General features: G+C 45.0%; 1 protein-coding gene across 1 annotated transcript; it reads left to right on the top strand.

The window, feature by feature from the left end:
• The first annotated feature begins 521 nt into the window (after positions 1 to 521).
• Positions 522 to 7,071, top strand: LOC126495604 (H-2 class II histocompatibility antigen, A-R alpha chain-like). The gene is made up of 5 exons (XM_050133190.1): positions 522 to 654; positions 3,945 to 4,193; positions 4,572 to 4,853; positions 5,146 to 5,320; positions 5,485 to 7,071. The coding sequence occupies exons 1-4, from the start codon at positions 570 to 572 to the stop codon at positions 5,298 to 5,300; spliced, it is 771 nt and encodes a 256-aa protein (XP_049989147.1). The 5' UTR covers positions 522 to 569; the 3' UTR covers positions 5,301 to 5,320; positions 5,485 to 7,071.
• Positions 7,072 to 8,665: the final 1,594 nt, after the last annotated feature.

Here is an 8,665-nt window from a genome sequence, read left to right as displayed (position 1 = left end):
TGGCCACCGTTTGTGGGGACCCCTTGGATCAGTAGTCAGCTCATAATCTGAAGTGTTGTGTATACACTGTGAAAAGAAATAAAGAAAAGAAAAAACAGCCAATTCATGTATGCAAGCCTGAGAAATGGCTGGGTGTGGGGGTTGGGAAAGTCCTGGAAAGGAATAAATCCAGGGGAGACTTCCTGGACCATACAGTCCAGAAAATTCTGAATAACATCATTACTATCGAAGAGCTCACCCACATGAGGCCTTTCAGAAATTCCTTCCTCTCTTGCCAGTCGCACATGGATGCACATGAGAAAGTCTGGCGTGAAACCTCCCTCCGTCCCAGGGCATTCCCTCAAGTCCATCCCAAGCAGAGAGGCTGCTGTGGTCCTGGAGTTCCCCTTGCCTCTTCCAGGCCTCTCACTACGAACTCTGCACCTGGCAACTGTAATGTCATCACGATGGAATTTTCTGATTGGCTCTGCCTAGGTTTGGCTTGGTGTCAGGCCTCACAATCTCTTGAAGATCCTCACAATTTCTTGAGGACTCAGAACAGCAGCAGCTGAGACCACCCCGGGAAGAGGATGACGCCCAGCAGAGCTCTGGTTCTGGGCATCCTCGCCCTGACCACCATGCTCAGCCCCTGTGGGGGTGAAGACGACATTAAGGGTGAGTTGCACGGCTGAGGATGCCTGGAGCCGGGAAATGGGAAGAGGAAGATGCAAATTGACTGAGATATAAATTCTCTAAGTTAGGCGGTCTAACAACTGTGTGGCCCCGTTTGTCTTCAGGAGACTCTCTTTAGTTGGCGATCTGTGCTCACCAAGCCATGATTCTAATAGTGGGCCCAGTGAGGAAAGTGTGGAGGGCTCTGTGGTAGGCCAGGCTGTCTCAAAACTTGGGGGTGTTTTCACAAATGGATGATTTTTTTCATTACTAAAAACCCACGAAGTATTACTCTCAAATTTCTCTGAGAGTTTCTGAAGACCTTCATACCCATCTCCGAGAGTCTACCCTGAGGAAAAGAGTCCTGTGAATCATGTATACAGATGTACCGAAAATGCTTCCCTTGTGTTGGGGTCTATACTCTCCATGCTAGGAACTGGCCCTGGGAAGTGAGAGAAGGGGCCACCATCCTACTGGACAGTCCTTCTGAATCTTGATCTCCTCATGTGTCACCTTACAAGTGACCAAGGCAAATAAGTATGTAGATGTGCTTTAAAAACAGTGAAAAGCAAGCTGGGCCTGGGAGGGCACATGGGTAATTCAGTGCTTAGGTGCCGAAGCTACATAGTGAGACCTTGTCTCAAAGAAAAATGCTAATTCATTAGTAGATACCTTTAAATGTCAATTTTTCTTCCTTGCTTCCATATGTAATTTCATATTTTTCCAACAAAGTAAGGAATGTAGGCTGCCTATTCTATTACCCCATCTACTGACGTTCTATAACAGCAATACAGACAGGCAAGTCTGTGGCCCTGTTGCCTGTGTCGTTCACCTCTCACCACACTCTGCTTAATTCCTTATCCTCTTCTGGAATCCCTTCTTAACTCTGTGTCATTTTATAGATATGAATAGTAGCTTTGTAAGATGTCAGTTGAAACGTCAATTATTTGAAACAGGAAGTGAAAGGAATGGAGCAACCTTGTGAACCATGGCTGCTCTCATTCCATTTCTGGGCCATAGACGCCTCACCCGCTTCTCCAAGGAGTTTAATTCCTTTGTCCCCAGTTTGTTTGTTTGTTTTTTCAGTGTCACACTAGAGTGTCCCAACTTGGTGTGAGCAGGCACAGTGAGCACAGTTCTGAGGAACAAATCTGAGGGGTTTTGTGAAAATATTCCCATTTCTTTTGAGTTTAGAAGGTCTAAGATCTAAGATCTAGTTTAGTTTCAAGATCTAAGAAAATGTTTTGATTTTAACTCAGCCTATATTATGTTTGTCTTATATATAGAATACGGCCTTCAGTATTTTCATCAAGGAAGGCAAAGCTAAACCCATGGGTGCACAGGTTCTAATGCATACCAGCTCATCACTGAACATGACTTTCACATGGGTCTGCCACCTGCCAGCCATTCCAGAGTCTCCATGGGCCTCAAAACTAGTAATAATTATTCAATGCCCCCTTTGTAAAGCACTTGCTCAGCTAAGATGTGGATACTGAAACATAGAAAAACTACTCCCTCACCTAGGAAGTGTGCACACTAGTGATGGATGCAGACCAAGGTCAGGAAGCAGAAAGGCTATTGCTAAGGACAGTGGACCCAGTTCAAGTCAAAATTGTAACAAGAGGCAGTGTGGTGTCCTCATCAATGCTTGTTTCCCAGGACAAGAACCTACTAAAGCAAATGTTGTGTACATCCATATTTGGAAAAGAAATCAAGATTTATTTCAACTGGATAAGAAAACTTTGAGGGGGGTATAAGGGGGGTTGATGAGACCAACAAAGATGGTCACATAAGGAAGGGAAGAGCCAGAGGAACTGTCTGGGAGTTGTAGTGTGGTTGGAAGTCTACTACTTAAAATTGAGCAGAAACCTTCAGAGTAAAGAAGGGTTTCAGCAAAATTAAAAACAACAACAACCTCGATTTTGAGGAGAAAAGAGAACCCTGCAAACAGCAGGACCATGAGAAGATGGTGTAGTTTGTCGATGGAGGCTTGTTCATTCCCAGCTGCCCAGACCAGATAATAATCACTCAGAAACTGTATCATTTGCAATATTGTTTGGCTAATAGTTTAAACCTACTTCTAGCTTACTCTAATTTCTTAAATTAACCCATTTCTACTTATCTGTGTATTGCCAAGTGGCTGTGGCTTACTGGCAAGTTTCAGTGTGTCTGTCTCCTGTGGGTGGCTACATGGCTTTTCACTACCTCTGTCTACTCTCTCCTCCTCTCTCTGCTTGGAACTCCCGCCTTGCCCTATTCTGCTAAGCCACTGGCCAAAACAGATTTATTCATTAACCAATAAAAGCAACACATAGGCAGAAGGACCTCCCACACCAGTAGTTAGTTTTGAATAGGAGTTGCTTGTGCAGAACACCAGACTGGAACCTGGCCACAGCATTCACAGCACAGTACATGTACTCCATCTGTCTACCGACCCACCTCTCCTAGCATTCACCAAGTGTGGTGACTGCAGAAACCAGGCCTGGTTGACCAGTTACTCCTTACACAGCACCATGTTTGATGTTTGTTGAAACCCAATAAATGAAGAAGGAAGAAAAGAGGAAATACTAAAATCTATGACTTGACAATAATGTTTACTTGGTGTTATTTGGGTGGAAATGCCTGCTTGGCAGCCATTTACTGTGGCATCTCACACATGCTCACTGTTGGAGGAAAAAGCTTTAATTTGCCATGAATCTGAAAGTGAATGTCAGTGTTGATTTGGAAAAATCTAAGAGGTAAGGATTGACAGAAGCAGACAATTCAACTAAGGTTTTTATTTCTTTTATTTCAGAAGAAATCAGAAAACTGTCCTGTGTATCTCCATGTGCAACAATGCAGAAACTTTAGACATAATAATTTCTTTATATTTTGTAATATTGTCATTGTTCCCTTTCTAAAGGATTCTATATGTTTATCCTTTTGTTAAAAAAATGAGAAAAGTTCCTTGTGTGGGAAATGTCTTCTTTTTATTTTTTGAAGAAAAATACAAAAAAATTAACTGATGAAAGATCTTCCATTCAGTTGTGAGCTACTTGTCGTAACCTGTCAGTGTACCAGATACTAATCGAGGCACTAAAGATATCAGAAATCAAATACAGGACATTCTACCATCGTGTAGGCACATGTCACAGAGGAAAGACTGGACTGTAATCAATGAGGAGTGTTGGGGGGGGGAGGTAATGGAAATGTACCCAAAAAATGAAGTTTGTGGGATTTTCTATCATTTTGTTTAATAAAATCTCTTTTCCTTTCTGTTTTCCATTTTTCTGCTATCCACCTAAATTTACCAGCTGACCATGTTGGCACCTTTGGTACAGTTGTCTATCAGTCTTACGGACCCAGTGGCCAGTTCACATGTGAATTTGATGGTGATGAGTTGTTCTATGTGGACTTGGATAAGAAGGAAACAGTCTGGTGGGTTCCTGAGTTTGGCAAACTGACAAGCTTTGACCCACAAGGCGGACTGCAAAGTATAGCTGCAGCAAAACATAACTTGGACGTCCTGACTAAGATGTCGAATTCTACCCCAGTTACCAACAGTACGTGCTCATCACCCTGTTCCTCACTTCCTTCCCTGGTGGGGAATGTGATCCATTGTTCTGTAAAACCCCCTCCTTTCCAAGGCACACCCAGATCTCATCCCTGAACCCTCATCCTCTCTTCTTAAAAATCACATATTCCCTGTAATATAAAGCTCTTTATTCCCACAATGCACTCCTTGAATCTTTCGTAGAGGCCCCAACAGACATCCTAACAGACTATAGAGAAGAACACAGGGATAAAGTGCAGAAGGGAAGTTTGGGCTCCTTGTCCATCATGTGGGCAAGTCTTGGCAAGGGGGCTGTCACCAGATAGTGCAGAACGTCAGGAAGAGAAACTCCCATCAGCCACTCACATCCAGGCCATTTCCTTTCCAGAGGTTCCTGAGGTGACTGTGTTCCCCAAAGCCCATGTGCTTCTGGGTCAGCCCAACACCCTTGTCTGCTTCGTGGACAACATCTTCCCTCCTGTGGTCAACATCACGTGGTTGAGAAACAGCAAGTCGGTCACCGAAGGCTTCTATGAAACCAATTTCCTCTCCAAGAGTGACCATTCCTTCCACAAGATGTCCTACCTCACCTTCATTCCTTCTGACGATGATGTCTATGACTGCAAGGTGGAGCACTGGGGCCTGGAGGAGCCGACACTGCAACACTGGGGTACGTGCGGGTTCTCCCTGCTTCTGCACCGGTGCAGACACACTGGGGTACGTGTGAGTTCTCCCTGCCTCTGCATGTTCTTGTTCTTTGTTAGTTCTAGAACACCCTGTCTTCTGGTTCTTGTGACCTAACTCATTTTCCACTCTTACAGAGTTTCTATGGTAGACTTCATGTTCTTCCACAAGCCCAGGCCCAAAGTCTGTGTGGACTGACTTCCACCCTCACACGGGCCCTCTTACATACACATACATGAATGTGCTCCCTTCTGACTCCAGAAACTTCACTTTCCCAGAACCCGAGGTTCCAGCCCCCATGTCAGAGCTGACAGAGACTGTAGTCTGTGCCCTGGGGTTGTCCGTGGGCATCGTGGGCATCGTGGTGGGCACCATCTTCATCATTCGAGGCCTGCGATCAGGTGGCACCTCCAGACACCCAGGGCCCTTATGAGCCACACCCTGGAGAGGAAGGTGAGGGTTTGTGTTTGTGGGAGCTGAAGCCACCACACAGCGGGAGCAAGGGAAGGGGAGATGGGTGAAAAAGTCATTGGAACATTGCTGGAGAAGTTTGGAATGACGTGATCACATCTCAGGAGTCTCAGGAACACATCCCTCTCCTGTCTGTTTTGTTGCAGGTGTGTGGTTCTCTCCAGGACAGAAGTGATGTGCTAGATGACCTGGAACAGGGCATTTCCTGGCCCGATTTATCTTGTACTTTGTCTCCCCCAACTGTCCTCCATCTTGCTTTTCTCTTGGACAAGAGGTCCCCCCTCACAGCTCACATACTCTTGGAATCCGCCCCTGACCTGAGTTTTAATTTTTGCCATCTCTCACATAACATATAGTATAGAATCTCAGTGACCCTGATTCAGTAGCTGCACAAAGCCAATAAATCATTTTTTATAAGTCAGTTGTTTTTCCATGTCTTTCATCTTGGAGTTTACTAGAGCCATGGCCATATAATCCCATGCCCAGTGACAGGAACAACCAAATACAGCCTTGGAATGTTTGAGTATCTTAACGTAGGTTGAACGATCCCTCTCTCTCTCTCTCTCTCTCTCTCTCTCTCTCTCTCTCTCTCTCTCTCTCTTTTGTTCCAAGCCCTGACCACTAGCACCTATCTCCAGTCAGGGTGTGAAATCTGCCTTGTTGTATACTTTTACTTTAAGGAAATGTCAAGACATAGGACACACACCAGTAATTCCAGCACCCCAGAGGTAGCAGAGAAGAGCAGAAGAGTCCTCACAAGTATAAGGCCAATATTGTCTACACAAGGCATACCCTGTCTAAATGTGTGGTGTGTGTGTGTGTATATATACTATACTCACTTTAGCATAACCTTTTAATTAAAAGAACTTTGAATTTCAAAGTGAGAAAAAATTTTAAATGTTTTCAAAAATCAAAATTGTTCCCAAATTTTTTTTTGAATCCTCCAGGAGAGACACCTCTTGGTGTGTCTGTGAGGGAATTTCCAGATACATTCAGGTGAGGTGGCAAGAGCCATCCTGAATATAGGCAGCAGCATCCTGTGGGCTGGGACAAAGGAGAAAGTAAACCAGCCTTCTTCTCTCTCTGCTTCCTAACAGTGAATGCAATGTGACGACCACCTCATGTTCTCTCTGCCTCCCCGAACTGTGAACCAAAGTAAACCCTCCCTCCCTTCCTCCATCTCACTCTCTTGCTGCACTTGTTTAACTCTGTAAAGCTGAGACTCTTTGTCTGTCTAAAACACCTGATGGTCTAAAAAAGAGCTGAATGGCCAATAGCAAGGCAGAAAAAAGGATAGGTGAGGTTGGCAGAGAGTATAAATAGAAGACAAAATCTGTGAGGAAAAGAAGAAGTAGCCAGAGAAGGAGGAGACAAAAGTGGCATCCACCTAGCTACATAGTAATTCATAGAAGGAAGAGGAAGAGAGATGAAGGCTGACTTACTTTCTCCTTTGGCCCAGTCCACAGGACACTGCTGCCTTCCTGCGAAGATGGACTGTGTCCCCCTGAACTGTGAACCAAAGTAAACCCTCCCTCCCACTCTCCTTTTTTTCTCCCTTCCCCTTTCTCCTTCCCCTTCTTTCTTCCTCCCTATTGTCAGGTATTTGTCACAACAGCAGGAGAAGCAGCTCCTACAATGACAGAGTTTGCTCTCCAAGATGAGATAGCAGGATCGATCCTATAGGTCAACAGCTGGATACGTGGCCCATCATTAACCAAAACTTTGTCATGTGGTGCACGGCTGTGACTATTTTGGATTTCCATAAAATATACAGATGTCTATTAAAATAATGTGGTAAAGAAAGTGTTTATGTTTGTGAAGGTGGTGAGGTTCATTTCCTCTCTTTTCACAATAAGGTAAGAATTCCCGAAAAAGGAAAGGAAATGGTTACAAGAGCATTGGAAAGGACAATACTGTAAGCACCAGAAATGAAGCAAATATGTGTTCTCCACTTCACGTTAAACCCAGTGGGCATAAGGGAGGTGGTTTATTTTGGTTTCCTTTTCTATGAGGAGACAACATGACCATAGCAACTCTTATAAAGAAAACATTTAATTGAAGGAGCTTCCTTACACTTCAGAGGTTCAGTCCATCATGGCAGGAAGCATGACAGCATGCAGGCAGACCTGGTGCTGGAGCTGAGAGCCCTACATCTTGACTCAGAGGCAACAGGACGTTCATTGATTGTCACCCTAAGTGAAGATGAAGAAAAGACCTCAAAGTCCACCCCCACAGTGACACACTTCCAACAGAAGGTGCGGCCCAGATTAAAGGTGTGCTCTCCAGCCTCAAGGTCTGAATTAAAGGCCTGGGTCATCCAGCCTCCTCCAACAAGGCCACACCACCTAATAGTGCCACTCCCAATGAGCTTATGGGGGAGGGGGGGTCAAATTCATTCAAACAACCACAGGAGGGAGGAGAAACTATAGACATTTCAGGACCAGAACAGAAGTATAGGTGCCTCACCTCCTAAGTGAAGCTGGAATAAATGCCATAAAGATTTCCCTGTACCACAAAAGGGTGTGGCAGGCAAAAGGGTGAATGGCTAAGGGATGCCTCTAGGAAGATTAGCCCAGGTAGGGATCACCAAATTCCCTGTAGATATCCCTGTGTCCTGGGAGACACAGAACATTTCCCTCCCAGTCCTGTGCCCCTCATTTCTCCTAGTGCAGGAGGCATAGGCCTGAGAGATAAAACTCCCTGAGATCCAACACAATTTAGAATCTACGGTAGCAGCTATGGATGCTGCATCCTCTACTGGACAAACTGTCCCTTAGGGAACACTCTTCCAGAGGAACCAGGTCAACAGATGTGTATACCAGACTCCTGCCTATGCTTAAGGCTTATGCCACCTGGCTTGAAAGTCTGTGCAGGTGAAGTTGTTTTAAGCTTCTTACCCTATTCTTTCCACCTTGCAACTGCTGACTACATGATTAGCACTAGGAAGTCACTGAGGGTTGTTATAAAACCTGAGAGCAATGCTAGCTGCATTGGTGAGCTTAGAATGCAAAGGGGGAAACACAAAACACTAGCACAATAGATACTCAGCACAGCTTAGTGCAAAAAAGCCTAAACTCACAGGCAGGACTCAGCACGTTATACATTGAAGGCGTAAGTCACGAACAAGGCCACACCAGTTTGGAGTTATGAGTAATAGGGTGTTATTTATTTAAAGGGGAAAACTTACAGATCACCGTTCCAGACAACAGCCATCTGCACAACCAGGAAGGGAGTCTAGTCTCCGGCGGAGCAGGAAGAGAAGAGAGCGAGCAGAGGAAATAGCCGCTTTTTTAAAGGGAGAGAGACCACGCCCCAATGGGCTGGTAT

The sequence above is a fragment of the Alexandromys fortis genome, unplaced genomic scaffold (genome assembly GCF_014885135.2).
Source record: "Alexandromys fortis isolate MF-2015 unplaced genomic scaffold, M_Fortis_MF-2015_v1.1 scaffold_527, whole genome shotgun sequence".
Classification (NCBI taxonomy): Eukaryota; Metazoa; Chordata; class Mammalia; order Rodentia; family Cricetidae; genus Alexandromys; species Alexandromys fortis.
This window is presented reverse-complemented; position numbering and strand designations above follow the sequence as displayed.

Bases quoted from the DNA above. Each gene is read 5' to 3' on its own strand.
- LOC126495604 (XM_050133190.1), top strand. From the start codon at position 570: ATGACGCCCAGCAGAGCTCTGGTTCTGGGCATCCTCGCCCTGACCACC. The intron at 4,194-4,571 runs GTACGTGCTCAT...TTTCCTTTCCAG, and splicing joins TTCTACCCCAGTTACCAACA to AGGTTCCTGAGGTGACTGTG. The intron at 4,854-5,145 runs GTACGTGCGGGT...TCACTTTCCCAG, and splicing joins GCCGACACTGCAACACTGGG to AACCCGAGGTTCCAGCCCCC.